The sequence below is a fragment of the Rhyacophila brunnea genome, unplaced genomic scaffold (genome assembly GCF_057557595.1).
Source record: "Rhyacophila brunnea isolate RB1 unplaced genomic scaffold, BYU_Rbru_1.0 scaffold_3, whole genome shotgun sequence".
In the NCBI taxonomy this organism is placed as follows: Eukaryota; Metazoa; Arthropoda; class Insecta; order Trichoptera; family Rhyacophilidae; genus Rhyacophila; species Rhyacophila brunnea.
In genome coordinates this window covers 13,937,081-13,962,961 of record NW_028232965.1, presented here as the reverse complement: position 1 = coordinate 13,962,961, position 25,881 = coordinate 13,937,081, and the positions used below count along the sequence as shown (strand labels likewise).

At 33.5% G+C, this 25,881-nt stretch overlaps 1 protein-coding gene across 1 annotated transcript; it reads right to left on the bottom strand.

The window, feature by feature from the left end:
• Window positions 1–6,377: 6,377 nt before the first annotated feature.
• On the bottom strand, window positions 6,378–24,906 carry LOC147067917 (uncharacterized). The gene is made up of 2 exons (XM_085952527.1): window positions 23,783–24,906; window positions 6,378–6,573 (listed from the first exon to the last, which is right to left on the bottom strand). The coding sequence occupies exons 1-2, from the start codon at window positions 24,904–24,906 to the stop codon at window positions 6,378–6,380; spliced, it is 1,320 nt and encodes a 439-aa protein (XP_085808653.1).
• Between the last annotated feature and the right edge of the window lie 975 nt (window positions 24,907–25,881).

Here is a 25,881-nt window from a genome sequence, read left to right as displayed (position 1 = left end):
CACCTGGCAGGCGGCGGGATTCGACAGCGGAGCGTCCATTTCAAACTGACGTAAAGGTCATACTGAAGCTGCTACCGAGCCGGCTAACCACTCGTTCTGGAGAGAGAAGTCTACGCTACTCGCCAGTGCTGCCATATTTTGAGAAATAACATCCACGTCGCCAAAAATCAATAAAGGTCTTTAATTCTTGGACAACCCTCGTACAAGGGTTATAACATGCGTTTGTATTCTCTGCCACTCTATATCCAATAGCAGTGGATCGCATACATATTAATTAAATAATATTCGTCCCTCCCTGAAAATTTCCGGTTCCTTTCTTTGTCAAATGGAATTACCATCCCGCATTATGGCTCTGCTAGGGTCGTTTTGCTTCCGCGCAGGGAAGTGGGAATCCACCAACCTGTGAAACAAAGCCAAACGCATTGGCAAATGCGCAAGGAAATTATTGTGAAAGTTTACACTACACTTAAATGCACTCTTTGTAGTTAAATATTATTAGTCGACGTTAATGATATTGTGCAAAAATCTTTATCGCTTTGTGACTAACAATAGGATTAAACTTTGATCTAAAATACCTAAGTATTTAAATTACCTAACTATTTTTTATATTCAACGAATAATTCACAAGATTTAAGAATGTAACATTCTAATTATTTAACATACATAATTTTGAAAACACGTCTGAGAAAATATATGATATCCAATAGAAAAAATCTTTTTGAATAAAGGCAGGAATCGAACCTGCATCTCTCGGGTATCGCGTCCATGCACATAAACTACTATGCTAAAGGAATCATACTTAATTGCGACAAATTTTAACTAATGGCTTATTCAATTCTCTTTGAAGCGCTTTCCAAATTGAGATACTATTGGCGATCGGCTTTTGTATTTTATTTTATTATGTATTACTTTAATTACTTACCAAAAGCCGATGGCCAATAATAATAATATTCTGTATGTTCACTTATTTAAATGTTATTTCTTTCCCATGCGGCATTTATGTTAGAATTAAAATACATACACTAAAGCCGCATTTAGACCAAGCGAGCGAATGTTTGTTCTTACCCGACTCCAGCAAAATTCTTATGCTGACTCAACAAAAAGCGGAGAATTTCGCTGGAGTGGGGGAAGAACAAACATTCGCTCGCTTGGTCATGCGGCTTAATATTTCGATAGTTTTGCGCCGGTGGACTCCAAGAATGGACAGCTTTCAACCACTGAGGGAATCCTGGATATCAGACCGGATGGTCGGAGGTCGCCAGGTAGGCGCAGACTCCTGTGATTGGACGGTGTTGACACTGCTTGAAATCGTAATATTAATAATTTGCAGATTAATATGTAATTAAGTACTAACATATTATGACAATTATTATTATGATGAGTAATGAGAATTTATTACCATTATCTTCCATTGTTATGGTTGGTCATCAATTAATGTAGGGTGGAACCACCCCCTTTCACTTTTTACTATCCCTCATTATAGAAAATTGATACCTACATTACGTCTAGTCATTTGAAATAATGGTGATATGAATGGTTGATTATAAATGATTGATTTTACTTGTGATGGTTTTAACATTTTATAATATACGTAAATAGTTACATATTAGGGTATATTTATTTCTTGTATACGTTCAATGTAAAAATAATGCTCGAAATACATTGTAATCGTCTTGGTACCAATCGCAGACTTTGAAAACATTACATGTCATGCTGTTTTGTTTTTCGTTGACCCCAAGGTCGATTACCTACTGTAAAATATATTTATATGTGGTTTTGATTATTTTTTTCACATTCGTTTAAAAGGGTTTTCGAGTATTCGAATGATGCCAATATACCAAAAGCTGTTGGGTCGATAACACTACATAACGCTTCAGTATGGATATGGGTATTCGAATTTTAAAATGAAATGTATTTTTAATTCTGCCAGACATTCAGATTTAAAAACAAATCATGTAGTCATAATATAATATATACATACTCCAATATAAGGTATATTAGTGAACATAATGATCTAAAATAAATATGTACTGTTAATAATATTATACTACACCGTAGCGAAATATCTGTCTCGGAAATATTGGGTCAGTAGTTCGAATCCTGCGTATTTTTTCCAGTGTTCGTTTTACCCAGATTCCACAATGAAGATCTAATGGGTTGGGTGAATGATTAGCAATCATTTCTAGTAAAAAGTTCAATAACATATATACTGTGTTGTTAATTTTGTAAAAGCAAATAACTGAATATGAATTTAATTATATTGTTGAATAATTTTCTCTCTCGAAGATGTCTGCAATCGAAATATCTATGAAAACAAATTCTGTTATTGTCTGTTACTATGAGAACATCCAAATAATACAATCGGTATGCTGTGGATTAAATCGTTACGAGTGACATATTATGTTAAAAACAAAAATATACGTTGGTCAAACATGTACCTAGCTGCTTTGTATAGTAAATGTGTTTTACATTGAATTACGTTTATTTTGAATGTTTACGTCTGGCTTAAACATTAAATATTTTTTCTTTGAGTATAATATAATGGATCATTCATTGAGAATAAGACTTCATTTATAGAATTTTAAAAACAATAATTATGTAAAATAATTTCCAATCGTGCATTGAACTTTGACTTATCATGGTTACAGGTATACAGTTCAAGTTTCCAGTCCTCGTTGATCTCAATTATGATTACTGTTATGTTTCTAATGCCGGGTCCACATTGGCAACATGTCGCCGGCAACCTCGTTAAATTTTACGATAAGTATGATAATTATCGTAAAATTTCTTAAGCAATTATAATAATTATCGTAAAATTTAACGAGGTTGCCGGCGACATGTTGCCAGTGTGGACCCGGCATTACGCATTGACAATAAGTTATGTATACCTACCGCCGAATCATTGCTTAAATCAAAAAAATATTAAGTATTTAGGTAGGTACCTAGTGAAATTGTATACCAGAATAATTACGTTGCCATCGCAATGAAACGTGCTTCCTACGATTATTTCGGTTTAATTGTAATTTTAAATATAGACAAGCTTGTATCACCTATCTCATTATGTAGTATTATAGTATGTTTAATAGTAAGTTTGAAGTATAGTTAACTTATGTGTCATTCAATAAGGTCATCCATATTCTTATAATGGTCCATTTTAATTAAATTTAATCTCTATTCATTAGCATAGTTACTTACCTCAATGTAGCTCGTGTTTATCAGAATGTTACAAAGGAATCAGATGCTAAGCTTCGTGGAATTTGGTAGCCGGTGTCATTATAGCGGCCCTTTATTACATTAATAATATTAATTAAAACCTTTGGAAAATGTAGCCCTCTACTTGCTAATGACAGAGTTTCTAATGGTATAATAGGGTATTTCAAATGGCTATAAGTTATAAGGGTATGGAATCACGTATTATAAAAGTAATTCTTAATGCTACTGATTGTGATTAAAAACAATATTATTTATACAAAGTAATAAACCAATTTAGTATGTATACATTGAAGCCAATAACGTATATTATGTATACTTATGTATTAAGATAATATATAATCATATTGTTACTTAGGTATAAATATATTTGCACGGCACGATAGTATACTGTAATATTTATATTATACAGTATTTTGGGTAGGTACCTATGTAGGATTAGGAGTAGCGTGCCAAGTCTTTCAAGGATTTGTTTAGGTTTTCCATGCAATTCGAATCGAAACAGTTATTTGGTGATTTTTCTTATTCTATTCTATTTGATGTCTTTTCTTGTAAACTTACTAAAATTAAAGTTTAGAGCATTTTTCAGCTCATCTTTTCAAAAAAACCTTTTCGCCGGAAATGAAAAATGGCATTCAAAATTCAAGTTGAAAGCATACTTTTTCATTTACCTTTTCTACCTTTTAATTTTCTGCCGTTACCTTTACCACGTGGTACGTCGAACGGGACGTTCTGTGTGCAAATGGTTGAGGTTTTACATGATTTTGCAATTATTTCACGTGTCATAAGAAATTCCCTGCGTGCCATACGTGGCACGCATGTCATACATTCGCGACTGTTGGTATAATATAATAACATATTATAATAATGACTTCACAGGAATCCCGGGTTTGAAAATATTGTAATCCCAGAATTACTTTCAACATGATGTTTGACAATAAGACAATTTTTTTTAAACATAACAATTTGGTATGTAAATAATAAATATATTCAAATATATCCCTCAGTCTACTCATCCCATAACATTCACAGAATTTCGGCATCTAATCTATCATAAAAACTAAATATCAATCACTAGAACGCTACGTCCTAGGTATTACATATTAGATTTACAAAATGTTGTTTTTTATAAAAAGTCATATTACATTGTACCAGAAACTGTATAAAAACCGTCGGGAAAATTTTTCCTCGTTTTTGTGTAACCGGGATCCCAGAATTGTAAATTCTGTCAGAGATTGCACCCCTAGTACCTACTTACTGTGTGAATAGTGGCTTTATTCAACTGATGTTCTCTTGGGCATGATTACACACTGTAATTTAAAAGTTAGAGTAAAAGTAAAAGATCTTTATCTCGCTACGTTTTACTCGACTTACCCGTGTATAATTGAGAACTTATAGTGTTTATCTGTGTGTACCGATTACTATGTAATATTCTAAGACCGGGGACATGGTTGTTTGTTCTCCTAGGATATAGTACTAATCTACCATTGATTTAATGGTTACATTTAAATTGTACGTATTATGTTTCTCCGTATCACAGTACACCATGACCAATCGTACCGTAACAAGATGCCCGTATAGTGTTGATATTGATTTTTGTGGAGCATTGTAGACCATGTTCCAATGTTATTAGATTCAATTAGAACATTCATTTTATATTGATTGATATCTGATAGTAACGATGTGATTATTATCAAATATTTGATAGGTACAACTTGACACTTAAGAGCATCCACTTTTGAATCATTTAGAATTGTATATAAATTGTATTTATATTTTACTTATCTACCTTTTTTTACTGTCTTTCTCTTGTATTCCGGTGATGATATATTTTTAAGTGTTTTATTTATACTTACATATTATTTATTTATACTTAAATAGCTCACGTTGAATACAGCCAGTAAACAATCCGATATAAGTATTCCACTTGTGTGTGAGTATATTTTGATTGTATTTAATAAATTCTTAATATATGATGACTTAAGCTCACTCGATGTAATTACTTGTACATAAATTATCTTTTTTCATCACTTTGTATGGATGTTCATCATACTGTTTAAATGTTCTCATTATGTTTTTTTTTTTAAGATTCTTCTTTTTCTTTATACTTTTTCCTATTTCTGAATTATTATTAGTAATTATACAATCATAATCAAGTAGAACCGTTAATACGAGAGTGAGAGTTATATTTTTCGCCGTACACCCTGGAATTTTTAATGTCGATAGGTATATTATTATCGTTAATACAATATGCCTACCTATATAACATTATATGTTATACCTACTAAATTGTTTTCGACAAATAAGGCTCAGTACAATTAATAATATTTTTGGGCTAAGAATTTACGGAAACTCCTTTATTGGCACGTATAAATCTCGGAGCAAAAATAGCCTTTATTGATTTTTACTACACGTAAGTAGAGTAATAATATTTAGGAGACCTACAAAAGGCAAAAATTCAGTGGCATGGTATTTTCATAAATAAGTAGTAAATCTTTACTATAAATTTTATTGCCATTTTATAAGGGAGAATTCTGAATAACCTATGTTAAAAAAAAGCTTCATAAATCTTACAGTACAAAAAATCTATCCATCGATTACTCGGATTTGTGCGTCATGGCTTGAAAGTTTTTCACTCTAAAAGCTGTGACGAAGCTTCGCCAAATAATACGAGTCATTTTATATGTATACTTGGAAAACTAAGATCTCCAGAAAATGAGATTTCGATATAGATATAAAGTTAGTATACCTACTTGTAGTTAGGTACTAGGTATTACATCCATGCTTATAAAATACCCTGACTGCGAACACATAAATAAATATTTCTTATCGGTTTTATCAAGATTGTACAGTATACATTGTGTTTATTTAACAAAAAATGTGACGCATTTCTTGACATTGTAATGTACAATAATATATATATATATATTTAATTCTTTCATCATCATCAGAATAACGAGATAACCCTGAGTGGGTCCTAGCTTCCTTCAGCAATTTACTTCACCTGCCTCTATACTCTGTCTAGTCGTTCATTACTCTTCTCCAATTTCACAGCTAATGTTTCACAAACTGTATTGATAGTTTCCAAAATACATACAAGTCTTTAATATCATTGAATATGTTTTGTGTGTCATCATAATTTATAGCACTATAACCCTTGGCGGATCTTAGCCTTCTTCAAAAATTTCCTCCATCCTGGACGATACAGCGCCGACACTCTCCAATTGCTTTGCCCGAGCATCCTTTAATCTCATGCGGCACAGTCCAGCCATCTCAGTTTCAGCCGTGAATATCTTCTCTTGCCCTCGGGGGTTGCATACATAACCCGCCTTGTTGGTATCTCCTACGGCAGGGGTCGGAAAACTCGTGGACCAAAAGAGCCAAATATGAGTAGCAGAACGGTTAAAAAAAAAATCGAGAGCCATGCATATATATTTATAAATATGATATAGGTATTTAAGTGAATTAATTACATGTTATTATTCTTTATTTATTAACTATTAAGTGAAGAAGAGTTCCCGAATAAAACTAACGAAATTTATATTATGTTTTTTAATGTTAAAATTATAAATATAATTTTTACAGAATATGAATTACACATAATTTGCACGCATTCCTTAAAACTAGTATGAACAATGGCCTTCCTTGCATTTCTTTTGAGAGTTTCTGTATGTTTGGTATGTTACTTGTAGTTTTTAATTTCAGTCACGACTCCAAATCATCGGTTATTTTGCTTCTCTAAATGCTATTTATATTGTTCATGTTTGAAAATGATTGTTCACATACATAATATTATGTAGACTTGAATATGAGTTCAGAAAGCTATTCCATGTATAAAAATTGTACTATCTACCTTATATGTAGATCTTTTATAGCGCTCCACCTGTGTTGTTAAATTAAATTGCATTTTTCTCTCTCCAAATCCTTAATTTTGGTGACAAGACCTACAAATTTGGAGCTCCATAACACTTGTTAAATCCACCAATAAACTTGTATTTCAAAAGTGCTCGTGTCAATATCAAATGGAGAAAAAATTTATTCGTCGACTTTAATTGCAATGGGCATCAACTATCATGGAGGAAAAATTAGGCTCGCGATAATGTCATTTTATAATATAATTAATAATAAATGTATAAAAAATGTACCTACAAATATTGACAAAAAATAAAAATTGTGAATTTTGCAAAAGTTTTTGTAAAAATTGTGAATTGGGAATTTGGCAAAGAGCCACACTCCAATGCTTAAAGAGCCGCATGTGGCTCGCGAGCCGCAGTTTGCCGACCCCTGTCCTACGGCATTCTATGCACGTGGCCGATCCAGCGCAGTCTCTGCATTTTCATATTCCACGTGATATTTTCGCTCCTATAAAATGTGTACAGCTCCTCATTATACCTTGACTTCCAAATGCCATCTTATTGAAGAGCCCCAAAGATCTTCTCAAAACTCTCCTTTCGAAGATATCCATATTTATCTCATCCTATTTACCGAATGCTCGTACGTCAATACTGGGGGCAGGAGAGTTTTATATAAGGTAGTGTTGGTTATCCTTTGGAGTGCCTCTAGCTTCAGAAACCTTTGGAGACCAAAATACCACCTACTGGCGAGGTTGATCTGGCGATTTATTTCATCGCTTTATGTTATTAGTGTATTAGTGTAAAAAGGGACCCTAGATAAATAAATGCCTGACAATGACATCAATATCAACAAAAGGGTAATGTTTTGAGTTACTAATGATTTTCGCTATTTTTGGTTAGTATTAATACACCCTTTGTCACCGCGGGGTCCTACTTCTGATCGTACCAGAGTATGTACTAGCAAATTCGCCCATGATTGTGATTAGTGTATTACCCCAAATATACGGCAGTCATTGGTAGCTTCATCTAGCCAGCGATATTTCATCTGATTCTTCTTTTATTTCCTATTAGATTTATCGGCATTCCTCTATTTTCCAATTCACTGTAGTGCATACGGTGTACATTATCTAGCCTGCGAAGTATACAAATCTTAATTGATTGAACTGAGCTGCAATCTTCGTATTTTATTCAATTTCCAGACATGCCAAAGGATTTTTTCTTTAAAAGCTAATCAGGTTTCATTAATTTAGAGTTATCTAGGTTTTAGAAGCGTAGTGAATCGCAGGCTTTGCAAGCGTCTTGTACAGTTTACTTTTAGTTCAGCAAGATAATTAGTAATCTAAGGTAAATCTTAAAAGAAATACCTAATTGCGTACATACATAATAGTTACACAGTTTGATAGTAAGAGAGAAAGATAGTACACATACAGTTTATTTTACTAGTTATTGTTGTCTTATAGTCATTTATTAGTATTAGATTTATATTTCTATATTAAAACGACTACAATAGTAATAAAGTGATTATTAAAATGGTGGTTCTTTATAGATATATTAGTTTGTCACAGCAAGCTTTTACTTATATAAACATAATTGTAAAGATACTTTTAGAGCCTTTATTATTGTAATGTAAGGTTATATTAAATATCAACACTGTATACATTTTTGACAAAATTGATTCAGAAAATAAATAAAAGTTCGCAAAGATACATTTCGTTAATGTCGGAATGTAGGTTAATTTTTTATTATTATTCCATGAGTAATATGCCAAGGTTTCATATTATATAACTAATTGATGTTTTTGTGATTTTAATGAGACCGTTCGTGGTTTCTTTCAAAAAAGTGTGTCATAGAAATTCTCCTTTCCGCCAACATCCAGCGCGAAAGCTCAGATTACTCTCGGCAAACACATTTTTTAATTGCAAGTATTGTGGGTAAAGTCCAGAGTTCAACTCCAATGCCGGGTTTATTTTTACTAAGCATTCCAAAATAAATAAAGTAATGGTCGAGATTCAGCTAAACGTTTAGTGAATCAAAGGTCAATCAATAAAACTCTTACCATCGCGTGCGTCAGATTAATATTTTTTGGAGCACGAATAAAAGTTATTATGTCAACCTGTTAGTGGGTAATATACGCAATTTGAAATTGTTACAACGTAATAGCTTTTAACTTAATTATTGAAGATGTATTTGTTTCTAAAATCATAATCTCATTTTAAAAAGTTTATTTTATTTTAACTATGTATTTCCTACATTTCAAACATATAGGTCAGCAAAAGAAGTCCCGAAATTAATCAAACTTCTATTAACAAAGTAGAGTGTTGAAATTTGACACACACGTAGACTTTAACTGATAATTATATTATAACTGGATAAACCATGTGAAAAATATAATATTGTCCATTCTAAACGTCTGCTACAAATTTCATTCAATGTTATTGAAAAATGAACTTTACCGACAAATCATTACGGGGATTTATTCCAAATATGCATTCACATTATTATGCCATTATTTTTCTACTCTTCTGCGAACTGTTGTGTACACTAATAAGGCATCACATATATTTAATTTACAATACTATTTGATTATAGCATCATACAAACTTTAAGCTTTTAAAATAAACAATATATTATAATATAAACATGTATGTACCTACTTGACTGTGTCAACTTAAGAAATGTTCAAAAGAGTCTCACAACATTCAGTTCACCACCTAAAAGCAGTAAATTAACTAAGATAACGTTTTAAACCAATGCACACCTGCAGTAATAAATAAGATGATATATGTATTTGTTATACAAGTAGCACTTTAAAGTCAAAGTAAGACAATCTCTTATCCATACTGATTTGAACACGTGCATATTCTTACTCTCTTTTAAAACATTGACATGAGCAAAGAAATGCACTTTAGTGTTTGTTATTAATATTATTTACGAGCTCATGCAATCTGTTATCTACCTTTTTGTGTAGACACCTGCATTCGCACCATCTTTCAAACTTTGACCTCAACCAAAGTAATATTTTAACTATGTTGATTTAAACACGTGCATTGTTATTATATTGCTTCCACCCTCTTGTAAACATTGAAATGAACCAGAAAATGCACTTAACTGGTAATTATCAATATTATTTACAAGCTTATGTTTAATACTCACACTAGGGGTAAAGCAATCTGTTATCTACATTGATTGCACACGTGTGTACCTTTTGGGTTAGCTAACTGCATTCGCACCCTCTTTTAACCCTTGGACCAAGCCAAAGACTCATAAATCAGTTATCACTGTCATCTCTCGTTGATGTAAGTAGAAGTTATAATGAACACCTGCAGATGAAATGGAGTTTGTTCAAGTCAAAAAACCCATTAAAGTGAATCGTATATAATCTCAGGAAATCCATCCCTGTTTGTCTTTTGTTTCCAACCATTGTACAGTACGTAACCTCTGTATGTCAAACACTTTGTACTAAAATTATTACTGAAATAAATAGTAATGTTTTACTTTACGTCAAACCCTAGTATTTCCCCATGTTCACAATCAATTATACACGTCCACCGCTCAAGCATCCTAGAACGTAAAACTCCTGACAAATTACCTTCATGACGTACAGTCTATAAATGTACAAGAAAACTGTGAAGAATTACATCAAGGAGTTTCACAGAGTGACCCGATTCTGGTAAGAACTTAAGGAAGGTTAATACCATCAAACCATATAGGTTACCTGCCAGCCAGATCACCTCCTCAAGGTACTCATCACTAGGACATAACAGAACGTCGTATAAAGTTAACTGTAAAAATAATATGGTATGTCGTGAAAATAAACGCTATCTACATTTCAATAAGAGTGAGTTCGCCAGTTATTGTCAGATGTCTTTGATATATTTTACAATGATCATTTTATTAATGTATGCAACGTGTGATGCTTGTAGATTAATGATAATAATACATTATAATAATAATATATGTAGTGTAGGGGAGGCAGCCACCCTTGGCGCGGCCCTGGACTCAATATTGAATAGACTATTTTGCACATTTAAACAGGTATTTTAAAAACTTATATTTAAATATTTTCTTATTGATAATAATAATAATATCATTTTAAAAATTAGCACTTTCAGTAAATTAGAACGTTTGTGTTTACTTTATATGATTTTAATAAACTACATTCGTTACATTATAACCACAGTTCATATTATAAAAAAACTTTACTACTTAGGAGTAAAACGAATAACAGAAAACTATGTTATAATATAATACATTTACGTAAGATGTTGGGGAACTATCTGGATAAATGGTTCGTTTACAAAATTATTGTTTGCGTAATGGTTGAAGATAAGCGAAATACTATTGTTAAACCCTCCTATTATCTAAAATAATTACACAACAAGGAAAATATACCCTTAGCTAGCCGTAATCAGACCTGTAGTAATTCTCTGAATTTAAAACGAAATTTCCTGAAAAATCAAATTATAAAAACATTCCCACGATAAAGTTTCATAACAGGTATGCCTCAATTTTATGGTAATTTGAAAATACGCGCGTTATTTATGTCGTGATCGAAAATTTTGATTTCTGACGGAAATTATGTAAAAATGCTGTTACGCGAAGGTTTCGGGTGAAGAAGGAATGTTCAGAAATAGAACGTTGTTATCAATCGGAATCTATTTTCAGATCTTTAATAATCCTAATCTTTCACATTCTGACACAAATGATGGTATCTGCTAGAAATCTTTATAACTGTATAATATTATTGTGTTCATTATTATTGCTGTCGGTATAAATAAACGCCTATTTTAAATGTGTTTTTGACATTTTATTGTTTTACAAGTAAAAAGAAAATTGCCATTTTAGTTTCTAAGCCAGGGCTCGAAATGGACCAAAGCGCCGTTCTGGTTCATACAATCCTTAAGAATACCACTGTGTCACGTGTAAACATTAATTTTACCATCTGAACTTGATATGCTATATCATAAAAATCGATAAATAGGTAAGTACGAGGGTGGGTCAATAATTCCTTAGAAAAAAGCATTAAAACAGGTTTTATTTTTGTATTTTTTTTTTATTTCTCAACATAATTTTCTTGGAGCTCAATACACTTGGTTAGACGTTTCTCAATTTTTTTTAAACCGTCAGAAAAATAAGTTTTCGGAAAGTCCTCAAAATAAGCATTTGTCCGATCGATGACTTCTTCATTTGAAAAAAAACGTTGTCCACTTAGCCATTTTTTTAAGTTTGGGAAAAGGAAAGGAAAAAGTCACGGTGGGTGGTCGACCAATTCGAACTTCAATTCTTCAATTTTAGCCATTGATCGTAAACATGTGTGAACACGGGCATTGTCCTGATGAAAGAGGATTTTTTTCATGTTTAAATGAGGCCGTTTTTCTTCAATTTTGTTTTTTAGCTGGTCCAATAAAGATGCATAATAATCCCCTGTTATTGTTTTTCCTTTTTCCAAATAGTCAACGAAAATAATTTCACGTGCATCCCAAAATACAGTAGCCATAACCTTACCAGCTGATTTTACGGTGTTCGCCTTCTTTGGACATGGTTTGCCTTCGCAATCCACTGCTTTGACTGTTCTTTCGTCTCGGGAGTATGGTGGTGTATCCATGTTTCATCTACAGTCACAAAGCGACGAAAAAATTCATCCGGATTGCGTTGCATGAGCGACAACAGGGCTTTAGAGGCCACCACCCTACTGCGTTTATTGTCGACTGTGAGCAAACGCGGCACCCATCTTGCAGAAATATTTTTCATGCACAATTTGTCATGTAAAATAGAAATGACGCTACCTTTTGAGATCCCTGTAACCTCAATTATCTCACTCAACTTTAATCTTCGGTCACTTAACACCATATCGTGGATTTTATTGATCATTTCTGGTGTAGTCACCTCTACAGGACGTCCTGAGCGTGGTTCATCCTTTGTTGATGTACGACCACGTTTAAATTCATTTAACCAGTTATAAATAGTTGCAAGTGAAGGAGCAGATATGCCGTGAACTAAATCCAACTCATTTTTTATTTTCTTTGCTGTTAACCCTTTTATATTAAAATGTTTAATAACAGTTCTAAACTCAATTTTCTCCATTTTCCATTTTTCCATTTTCCACAAGCAAATTTTTTTTTTAAATGTACGAGAAACACACAACAACCCGACCAATCTGATTGAAACTACGCAGCATACTGAATCGGTAGTGCCGCTGCATGAAAACAAACCGCTTGCAGTACTAGTCGCGCCACCTGTCGGCTTTTCTAAGGACTTATTGACCCACCCTCGTATGTTAATCTTTTCGTAAAATTATCGTGCGCTCCTGTTCGTGAAATTTTCCAATTCGAGCACTGTTTTAAACGAAGTGTGTGTCCCTGGAACAACTAGATTGAGTATAAGATAATATTATTTACTTGTATTAATATTATTTTTTTATAATAAACCAGCGACAGCTGTTGACTTCATTCCCGTAATATATAAAAAGTAAGCAGTGATACATACAGAAAAATAAATAGACTGATTCGATTTTATTTATTCAAATCAACGAGATTGACAACGGTTAAGTCTAGGTGCGCGCCCTTTTACTCCCATTTCACTGAAGCGAATATTATCGCACGATATAAAGTCGCGCAACCATTTTCCATATATAATAATATAATAATCGTGATGAAGTGTTACTCGGCCGATCTAATTTTATGATTACCTAGTCCGTAACTAGTGCCCTTAGACAAGTATTTCAGTATCATACTCGACTGACAGCTTGAGTGAGTCACAAGAATGACAATGCTTGGATGTCGGAGAGCGCGCTGCTCCACCTTCACCTCACTTCACCATTCCACCGCAGTTATCTGATCACTTTACGAATTCGTGATGAATTGTTAATAGTTGAGAAGTATATCACAACTTTGGGTATCATCAATAAGATGTTCTATAATTATTATGTGAAAGTTTTGTCAGTATTGGTCTGGTCGTTTTCAGTTATGACGGAACAAACAGAGAGAAATACAGTCAACAAATTTAAAAAAAATATATGTATATATAAATCTGTTTAGCTATCAGAAAAATAGTCGAAATGCTATCAAAAGACAAATGTTTTAAAATCAGATACGATTATTATTAACCATTCGCATAACTAACTCATTGTATTTTTCCCTAGATCAGTTAGAGAATAATATACTTACAGTTTAAAAAAAATAACCATGCAATATTTGATCTTTTTATATGCTATAATATATTTACTGAACGTTTCGATGATTTTGCCAATATTTTTCTTGCCTGCCGCTACTCGCAAGCAAGGAATGAGTTTTGAGCTCAAATCAGTCATCGAGATTTATTATTCATGACGTTCTTCTTTAGTCAGGGCCCTTTTTACCAATCTTACCCCTTTCATAAAATATTGGATAAAAGTTGGCACTACTCGAAATATGGTCAAAGTATGCTATATTATACAAATTAATATTATACAAATTAATATTATACAAATTAATATTATACAAATTAATATTATACAAATTAATATTACACAAATTAAATTATCACTACGCTGCGTAGATTCTCTACGTAGGGGTCTACGCTTGTATTCTTTATGTACACAATACATTTTTTCATTATGTCGTCATTGTTTATATTTATTTTATCAATTGTATTAAAAAAAATATTTAAATTTGACCAATCCAGATAAACTAAAGTCATTATATATTATTAATTGTATATTTGTGTTGTCGTGTGTATCTATTGTTCCGCCAAAATTGTTTTAAATGTAAAATAATGTATCAATGAGTTATAAATAAATGATTTTTCCACGACCATTCATTCACAAACGTGCTTATTACATGACTCTTTTTCTAATTTATATTATGAGATTCATTTATATAAGTAACTTATATCGAAATTGCTAAGCCAGTAGGGCGTAAGGGACAGTTTGAAACGTAGAGTAAAATGTAATGATTTATTGGTTTCATAAACATACACAAAACCCCACAGAAAAGAAGATTTCGGTGGAACTGGTATTTTTAAAATAAATTTGTAAAAAATATCTAACTCTTTAATTAAACCCCATAACGCCAATTCTAATATCGTCACCCCAATACTACAATTATTAGATAACTTGATTATCACTGTTTTTGGGATAGCTATTGCATATGATTCTACATTTCCTTTTCTACAAAATCATAAAACTAGGTTAGTCAAACGTTAATGAGAACTGTATTAATTTTGTGTTTGAAAATATTTGATAACTTTAAAACAATAAATGCATTCAATATGTACATGAAATAATATATCCACAATATTTTTTCATACAATTGAACGTTATTTAATTGTTCCGAATTAGAAAAGCACAATTTTCCATTTTTATTTTAAATAATAATTATAACCTAGATTTATCAAGTAAAGTTTAAATTTTATTTTTCCAACAATGACAAAATCAGAGTTATTTAGTTGTAGTATTGAGGTGACGATATTATGTAAGTTCAGTAATCGGTTTGTATAATAAAAGTCTAGGTAAATTTAAATGATTTATTACTTATTATAGATTTTTTTATAGTTTTATTCAATTATTGTCCATTTTTTAAAAAATAATTTTGCCTTTAAAATGTATTAGTCTATTTAGGTGTAATATTGATTGTATAATATAATATTGTATTTATTGATAATCTCTTACTGAAGTGGACAAAACGGGTCCTGATTATTAATAATTACGGAATTAGTACCTACTACATATTATAGTTTACTTAAATAAATAATAAGTAACTCATTTTATTAATAAATAGTATTTGTTCATTATATTGTGCGACAACAGGAAGTCGCTGTAGCCGCATGTAGAAGACTTCTAGTGACGTATCTTTCATGGCGGCAACGGGTGCTAGAAGCGTATTTAAATAATTTATCGGCTCTTCTTTTAGATGCGACGCCTTTTCTTCTTCGCTATAAACTAAAATTTTACTAGTAATTATAATTATAATATCACTCCTGATAGTTTTAGATATATTTTTATTATAATAAACTTCAAATTACGTAAATTGAAATGATAAATTTGGGGCGTTCCTCATTTGAAAACGGACGTGTGATTAGCTGCGCTGGAGGGAATTGTTAGTTCACAGTTTTAGCACGTGGACAAGAAGTTCTTGTTAGACAGTAAGTAATAAACTTGATGGAAACATATGATATTATAAATGACAAATACTTTGATAAGTAAGTTATAAAATTTACTTGTGTATTTTTTCCACGATTGATTTATAATGAAACCAATATTGTGTTAAAATTTAAAATTAATAGTGGAAAAATTACAGAATACAAATTGTCATCCAAATATCAAAACGTTTATTTTTATAATGCGTTAAAATGCCCAAAATGGGTCTTACGCCATTGTAGCTGAGATCCCTCGATACTATATTAAATTTCTTACTTCGATTCATATAAATAGATACCCAGTATTCGTGTAATAAGAAAATATATATAAATCCTTATGACGTAACATAATAATTGAAAATGAATTCGGTACCTACCTAGATTATTTTAATTAGTGGATATCGATATTGAGGAGCATACGAAAATATCGATGTAATCTATTAAAGTATAGGGCGTGGCCCCCACAATGGGGTGGGGGGGTCAGACAGGGCTCTAGCCTGGGGGCCCGGCATGGCGGATCGACCAGATAAATGGGTTAACACATCATATTTTTTTTGTTATAGTAAAAAAAGTCACCAGCGGCGCAATTTTCCTTCAGGTTTATTAATGTTTTTAAATATGAGGTTGTACGATGCAATTTCTGATTGTTTTGTGTTGATGTGTGTGTGTCGAAAACTCCATAATTCAAGTATATGTATTAAAAAATAAAAATAAATCACTAAAAATACACTGATTTGGAAAACACTACTGTTGAGTGTCGCACTGCCCTTAACCTGAGCGATAGGTAGGGAAGGCGACCAAAGATCCTGGCCTGGGGGCCCGCTTCAGGATATGGGGGCCATGGTATAGGGACATGATAATATTATTACATTTTAATTTATAAATATTCGTTTTGTAGAAGGTACCTCCGTGTCTATGATATTACGTACTTGTTAGTTATGATGTACTTATCTTTTAAATAGTATTAATGCATTGTGAGAAATTAGGAATTTAATTGAATTGCTTTACAATATTTTATTACCTAATCAGTGCTCCTCAAACTTCCCAAACCACGGCCCCCAAAATCTGAAAACAATAATCCCCGCTTATCAAAAGCTTTATTTAACATTAATTATTATTATACACATATATAAATATATCAAATCCGGTTTGTCGGTATTACAATATATTTAATACCGAAACTCATTAAAAATATACAAGGAAATTCTTTCATGGCGCCCAGATTGTTTTTCAACTTTTCTGCACAATATAAAAGAACATTACGCCGAGAAACTAAGTCGAAAGCTTTAAGGCTATAGGTTCAGTTGAGGCATGGTCTTAAAAGATCGTGGCTAGGCGATGCGCGGATTGTGCAAATGACGCGTGCCGAACGAAATATAATTTGTCATAAAAATCCAACATGCGTCCATTTAATGTTATATTACTAATAATAATAGTATATTCATTGACATGTTTTCCTTTTTAAATACATACGTAGAGTTTTAGTAATCTTTACACGATTTAAGAATATTTTCATCCGACGCCATGACAAAACAAATCGACGTGCGCACACCTCGACTGTCTGTCTCTGATTGGCGACTAGTGAGAAATTTCGTCGCACCTACTGTTGAAAATTATTTGCCATTTCACTGAAGTACGCTCTTTTGAGAAAATACCGTTATTTTGGATGCTTGAAATCGATATTTCGGTATCGATGAATACCGGGATATCGGTTTTTTTAGATACTGGTAATGCAATTAATATGGGAGGACTCAAATCAAGAGTAAAAAAAATATAATAATAATGTATACAGGTTACAAAATTAATGGTTTTTTACGTATTCAAATAATAAAATTGTCCATTGAACCGCATAGCAAAATTACATCCCCAGGCTTTTTCAGTAGTGTTGTCATGCGCAATAATAACAGTGCAGTGGCATACCAACCGACCTTTCCAGAAATGGATAAAAAATGAGAAACACCAAACGCTCATTTTAATTATTTATTAAAATTACGCATCACAAAAAATATCGGATGCTATTGATAATGTGCGCGTTTCTCACTTTTATATATTGTGTTCTTTCAACGGTGGCTAAATATTAAGTAGAATACTTTAAAATATAGGTATACTATATCATCATTAAAGATTAAGGTAACTTGGTGGTCAGAGCATAGCCGTCACCCGTCGAATTGTGTTCTTTATTATTCATATTTCGAATTATGTACACTATCTCCTCTTCATTATGTGAGTCCTCATAAAGACAATAATAATAAAGGAATAATTTTTTATATTGTTTTCTTTTTAGTTGAGATAGATTGTTGAGAACACATACATAATTTTGAAAACACTTCTGAGAAAATATATTGTAACCAATAGAAAAAATCTTTTTGAAAAAAGTAAGATCTCTCGGGTATCGCGCTCACGCACATTGATCACAATGTTAAAGGAGTCATACTTAATTACGACAAATTTTAACTAATGGCTTTTAATACTCACTGAAGCGCTTTCTAAATTGAGCTACATTTGCGATCGGTTTTTGTATTTTAAATCAAAGTACGTATTACTTTAATTACTAACCGACGTCACGGATCACTCCAAGATTTCTTGTTGTAACTTACTAATAATTTTTAATTAAGCATTTTTTTTAAATAGTTATTTATATTGTAAAGTGACTATTCGTTTCGTATAAAAAGCCATACACATCAAAATATCATTTCAAAATGTTTTCCTTTACATTCGTAATACTAAAGTTTTTATGCGATACCTATATGAAATAAAATGTCATTTCAAAGCCTTTATTTACGTTTTCTCTAACAATTCAGATTTACCAAAATAAATAACAGATTTTTCGGAACTTTGTAAAATAAATAACATCGTAAAACAACGGAAGACGGTATATTATGTTGGACACGTGCTGAGATTTCACTCCATGCACCGTGTGATAGTAAATGTAAGAAAAATCAAAGAATGTAGAAGACGAATTTCTGTTCTCACACACATAAAATTCAGAACACTAAGCCTTATGAAGGCACCAAAACGTCATAAAATAGGAAAATGTCGATTAAGAATAAGTAACCATGAAGATTAAATATAGTTCGCTAAAAACCTCAAATGGAAATGAGCTGGACACATAGCTCGAATAAGGGACAATCACTGGACAAATCTAGTCATTCATACCCAAGAGGTACAAAACGTCCGCAAGGTAGGCCTAGAGGCCGCTAAATCGATGTAATGGTTAAGTTCTGCGGAGGTACGTGGAAACGCAACGCACAGAACTGAGAGAAGTGGAATGAGCTTGGAGAGGCCTTCATCTGGCAGTGGATAGATTCAGGCTGATGATGATGAACCATTAAGTGATCACAGAATAATTTGAAAAAAATTAATAATATTATGTAGGTACCTAACCCCATTGTACAAACGGCATCGTCAAATATAAGGGCTCTATTTTGCGTATTGCATCGATATCTACTTACCTATAGGTATGAAGTTGTGGAACGTTTAATTAATTTTGAATATATCAAATAACTACCTTATAGGTACAATTAACAAAAATGTTGAGTTTTAGGAAGCACGTTGCACTTATGGGATTCCATTTTTAGAGTAACGGACGGCTCCCATATTTAAATAGAATATAGTCACCGTGTTACCATCTGTGTAGGTACCGATTTTCAAGTCACTGGGTATATGTGGAATATGCAAAATAGCAGTTGATAATTATTTAAACATATTATATTATAGAAGATAGTTGAAGTTAATTTATAAGATAAGCAAAAATGGAGCATCAGTTTTAACACGAATTATTCGCCTATAATAAATTACGTGTACAACAACAAGTTTTAGTCGGCTTAGTACGCCTTTGGCCATTAAACACAGTCGCTACGATTACTGGGTCACAGTTGGTATGTGTCCGCACATGCGAATGTCCAATACTTACGCCTTCATGAACTTTATTGTCTGTTTGACCAAGCCCCCCGACGTGTGATCTTGGCATGTGTTACATACTGGTAACAGACGACCCACTGCGTGATTTGAATTTTCCTTCACGTGTATCACGTTTTTTTTATCACGTGTTGAAGAAATCATCTATTCTTATTCCACTTGAGACTTTCAAACAACATTATTACCTGCGTACTCGTAATATTTCAATTCGACGGTCACGTTCCATCATAATAATATATAACTAGCTGAGCCAGCTGGCTCTCGCCAGTCTGTCTCGCTAGGTCTTGCAGAGAGCTTTTCATCATAGTGACTTGGTGTTGGATTTTAATATAATAATTGTAAAGTGTGTATAGACGGCGCCATAGTTTTCCCTTCGGGATGGATTTTCATTCACGTCAGACAATTGAAAATTTATCTGATTTGTCAGTTTTACGATATGCATGTCGTCACTGCAAATACAAATTTGGAGTCATGTGCGTAGTCTATTCTGGAGTCTGGCCTTCTCAATATCATCTGACACCATTTCAGGCTGCCAAGCCTAGCAAAACAGCTGGCAATCGCCGATTGCTACCACTGTCATTTTAATTTTAATACAATATATGTGTAGGTATGTGCATTTAAATATGATAAATAGTTATACATCTCAATCGTGATTATCATAAATAGCGATCCAATATAACGCGAATATTAATCTCTTTCGGGTCCCATTTACATAATAGAAAAAGGTTAGCAGCATAAAAAATAAATTTAAACATTATTTTGTTTCATTGTCTATAAAAAATAAATGCTTGGAGCCACAGAATAATATTTTAAAAATCACATTTTGTTTTAAAAGTTAACCTTAAACAATATAGTTTCCCGGTGCGGGACATTCATATCGAGACAAATGTTGATAAATAATGAAGCAATACATATTATATCTGATAAGAATAGGAATTTATAAGACCTAAAGATGTGGAATCAGCTTAAAAAGGCCTTCATCCAGCAGTGGATTGATACAGGTTGATGACGATAATGACGATATAAATGGGTAGGTATATAAAATCACAAATTTAAAAAAATATTGCAGTTTATATGACCAATAAGAGTAGAATTAGGTTGGGATAACCTTCATCCAGCAGTGGATTAATCTTGGTTGATGATGATAATGACGATATTATGAATGGGAAAATATAACATCAGCAATTTTGATAAATATAGTAATTCATATGACCGACAGAAATTCAAACAACTTAGAGAGGCCTTCATCCACCGGTGGATTGATTCAGGTTCATAATGATAATGGAAATATAAATAGATATAATATATTATCACCGATTTTGATAAATACAGCAATTCATATGACAGAAAGGAGTAGAATCAGGCATGGGAGGCCTTTATCCAGCAATAGATGGGTTCAGGTCAATGATGATAAGGACGATAGAAATAGGTATAGTATAGTAGTAGAATCAGGTTGCGGAACTCTTCATCCAGCAGTGAATTGATCCTGGTTGATGATGATGACGATATGAATATGTAGATAAATGTAATATCACCGATTTTGATAAATACAGAAATTCATATCACAGAAAGGAGTAGAATCAGGCTAAGGAGGTCTTTAAGTAGTGGATTGGTTTAGGTCGATGATGATGATGATGACGATATGAATATTTAAATAAATATAATATCACCGATTTTGATAAATACAGAAATTCATATGACAGAAAAGAGTAGAATCAGGCTAGCGAGGTCTTTATTAAGCAGTGGATTGTTTCAGGTCGATGATGATGATGATGATAATGATGATAATGACGATATGAATATGTAAATAAATATAATATCACCGATTTTGATAAATACAGCAATTCATATGACAGAAAGGAGTAGAATCAAGCTAGGGAGGTCTTTATTAAGCAGTGGATTGGTTTAGGTCGATTATGATGATGATGACGATATGAATATGTAGATAAATATGATATAACCGATTTTGATAAATACAGCAATTCATATGACAGAAAGAAGTAGAATCTGGCTAGGGAGGTCTTTATTAAGCAGTGGATTGGTTCAGGTCAATGATGATGATAATGATAATGACCATATGAATATGTAGATAAATATAATATCACCGATTTTGATAAATACAGCAATGCATATGACAGAAAGGAGTAGAATCAGGCTAAGGAGGTCTTTAAGTAGTGGATTGGTTCAGGTCAATGATGATGATGATGACGATATGAATATGTAGATAAATATAATATCACCGATTTTGAAAAATACAGAAATTAATATGACAGAAAGGAGGAGAATTAGGCTAAGGGGGTCTTTATTAAGCAGTGGATTGGTTCAGGTATATGATAATGATGATGATGATGATGACGATATGAATGTGTAGATACATATAATATCACAGATTTTGATAAATACATACATTCATATGACAAAAGGAGTAGAATCAGGCTAGGGAGGTCTTTATTAAGCAGTGGATGGATCCTGGTTGATGATGATGATGACGATATGAATATGTTTTTAAATATAATATCACCGATTTTGATAAATACAGCAATTCAAATATCGTAGTATATTCTTGGGTTTTCACCGTGTCTCCTTCTTCCTTCTTTACTCGACGTTTCGGGCTCGTTGCAGAGGCCATTATCAAGAGATATGTTTTATGATGAAATGTGGTGTAGGTATGTGAATGTAAACGTTGCTCTAAGAATGTCAAAAGGAATCCGATTATCTAAGAGCAAACGTTGCTCAGAGTAATCTGTCAATCATTACGACCGGAGATACTGGCTCGAATATTAGATTTTGCTGATAGTGCCGGAAGCCATGACGTTTTTAATCGTAATCCATCATCCCTATTAATGTTTTCAGGGTTTCTGTGGATTTCAATGGCCTCCTTTACCAAACGTGCGAAATATCCTTTATTACGACCCAATATCTTGGTCTCGAAGTCAAATTTGTGCCCTGTATCCATCGAGTGCTCGGCAATTGCCGACATCGTGTAATGTTTAAGACGGTATGCTCTCTCGTGTTCACTCACACGCTTCTGTACCGTTCTAGAAGTCTGGCCTATATACTTTTTTGGGCATCCACGACAGCTTATCTGGTATACACCTGCCGAGTACAAAGGCTGTGAGTCCTTTACTGGTCTTAGCATATTTCGGACCTTTGTCGATGTTGAGAATATTGTTTCAATATTATGTTTCCGAAGTATCCTGGAAATAGTATCTGTGGTGTTTTTGATGTAAGGTAGATAGGCCCGGCCTTTGAACTGTATCTTTTCCTCCTGACTGATCGGGTTAAGGTTGATTTTGCTTCTGGTGGCTTTTTGGATCATATTGTGAGAATATCCGTTTGCTTGAAGAGCCTTTGATACTTGAGATATCTCGGATTTTAAATACGAAGATTCGCAGATACGCCGAGCTCTTGTCATCAAAGTCGAAATCAGACCCATTTTTTGAGCAGGGTGGTGGTGAGAAGAAGCATGTAAATAACGATTGGTATGAGTTGGTTTCCGATAGACTCTGTGTCCTAGAGAACCATCCATTTTCTGATAACTTCCACGTCAAGAAATGGTAGAGCTCCGTTTTTGTTCAATCTCCATCGTGAATTTAATCATCGAATGTAGATTGTTTAAATGGGCCAAAAACTCATTTAGAGCTTCTATACCATGAGGCCATATTAAGAAGGTATCATCGACATACCGTAACCAGCACGAAGGTTTTAATCTACACGTGTCAAGAGCTGTCTGTTCAAAATTTTCCATGAAAAAATTCGCAACCACGGGAGATAGAGGGGACCCCATAGCGACTCCTTCGGTTTGTTCAAACACTTTGCCCTGAAAGCTAAAGTAGCTTGACGTCAAACAGTGCTTGAAAAGTCCAGTCATTTCTGCGGAGAAAACTTCACCTATTAATTTTAGGGTATCATCTAGGGGGACATTTGTGAATAGTGACTCTACATCAAAGCTTACTAAGAGGTCAGTAGGCTTTATAGTCATATCAGCCAATAATTTGACAAAATGTGTTGAATCCTTAACCCATGATGCGGTGGCGTTGGTATGTGGTTGCAAAAGGGACGCCAGATATTTAGAAAGTCTATGCGTGGGAGAGTCGATTGCGCTAACTATCGGTCGAAGTGGGCAGTCAGGCTTGTGAATCTTGGGTAACCCATATATCCCAGTAGTCTTCGGCGCTTTAGTAAATACTTTCCAGTATTCCTCACTAGGAATATCGGAAGATCGAACTAATTCCCTCGTTTTTCTGTCAATCTTGTCGGTGGGGTTCCGCTTTACATGTTTATACACAGGGGCTTTCAGTAACTCTTCCATTTTGGCAACATAGTCCGTCGCATCCATAACGACTGTCGCGTTTCCTTTATCAGCGGGTAAAACCACCAGTTTGTCGTTTTTTCGCAAATCGCGTAATGCTCGACTTTCCGCAGGCGTTATGTTACTTTGTGGCGGTTTTGATTTCCTGAGGATACGGCTGGCGTCTTGTCGTATTTCTTCTGCAACAGCAGCGGGTAGTTTGTGTATAGCAGATTCAACTTCGCATATGATGTCGTCAACAGGAATGTGTTTTGGTGTTATTGCAAAATTCATTCCTTTTCCGAGTACAGCTATTGTTGCGTCGTCCAAGACAGCTGAAGACAAGTTCTTAACAACATTCAAATTGAGTGAAGGCGGAACACCTTTCTTAACGGATAGACTGCTCAATTTCTTCTTGTGCCTTTCAGTGTCCAAAATATATCGTCTGGTTGCTTGGTTGTGGGATATCCGGTCAATCAAATTCCAGTCGTCAATCTTCAGTAGATGCGATAAGTCCATGTGAAGTTTGTATAACTCCACTGATAAGTTGTTTAATTCCGTTCTAGTGAATTGAATCCTTTCTCTCAGCAGTGCAGCTTCCGCTTGTCTGCAGACCCTGTCTGCTTTCTTTGATGAGAAATGTGTTTTGATGTGAATAAATGATGGTATTGTTTGGTCCACTCGACAACGTTTTAGAAAGGCCAACGTACATAAAAGGTGCTCCCTACGTTGTCGAAGAGTGTCCAATCGGCGTGTTGAAAAGTAAACCTCCTCCCCATAAAGGTTTGTTATATAATGTTTGAGGCTTTCACGGTTGTTTTTTATCGTAGTATATTCTTGGGTTTTCACCGTGTCTCCTTCTTCCTTCTTTACTCGACGTTTCGGGCTCGTTGCAGAGGCCATTATCAAGAGATATGTTTTATGATGAAATGTGGTGTAGGTATGTGAATGTAAACGTTGCTCTAAGAATGTCAAAAGGAATCCGATTATCTAAGAGCAAACGTTGCTCAGAGTAATCTGTCAATCATTACGACCGGAGATACTGGCTCGAATATTAGATTTTGCTGATAGTGCCGGAAGCCATGACGTTTTTAATCGTAATCCATCATCCCTATTAATGTTTTCAGGGTTTCTGTGGATTTCAATGGCCTCCTTTACCAAACGTGCGAAATATCCTTTATTACGACCCAATATCTTGGTCTCGAAGTCAAATTTGTGCCCTGTATCCATCGAGTGCTCGGCAATTGCCGACATCGTGTAATGTTTAAGACGGTATGCTCTCTCGTGTTCACTCACACGCTTCTGTACCGTTCTAGAAGTCTGGCTTATATACTTTTTTGGGCATCCACGACAGCTTATCTGGTATACACCTGCCGAGTACAAAGGCTGTGAGTCCTTTACTGGTCTTAGCATATTTCGGACCTTTGTCGATGTTGAGAATATTGTTTCAATATTATGTTTCCGAAGTATCCTGGAAATAGTATCTGTGGTGTT

Coding starts and splice junctions, on each gene's coding strand:
- LOC147067917 (XM_085952527.1), bottom strand. CDS start 24,906: ATGGACTTATCGCATCTACTGAAGATTGACGACTGGAATTTGATTGAC. Junction 6,574..23,782: donor AAACCTTCGTGCTGGTTACG/GTATGTCGATGA, acceptor TTGGTCCACGAG/TTTTCCGACCCCTGCCGTAG.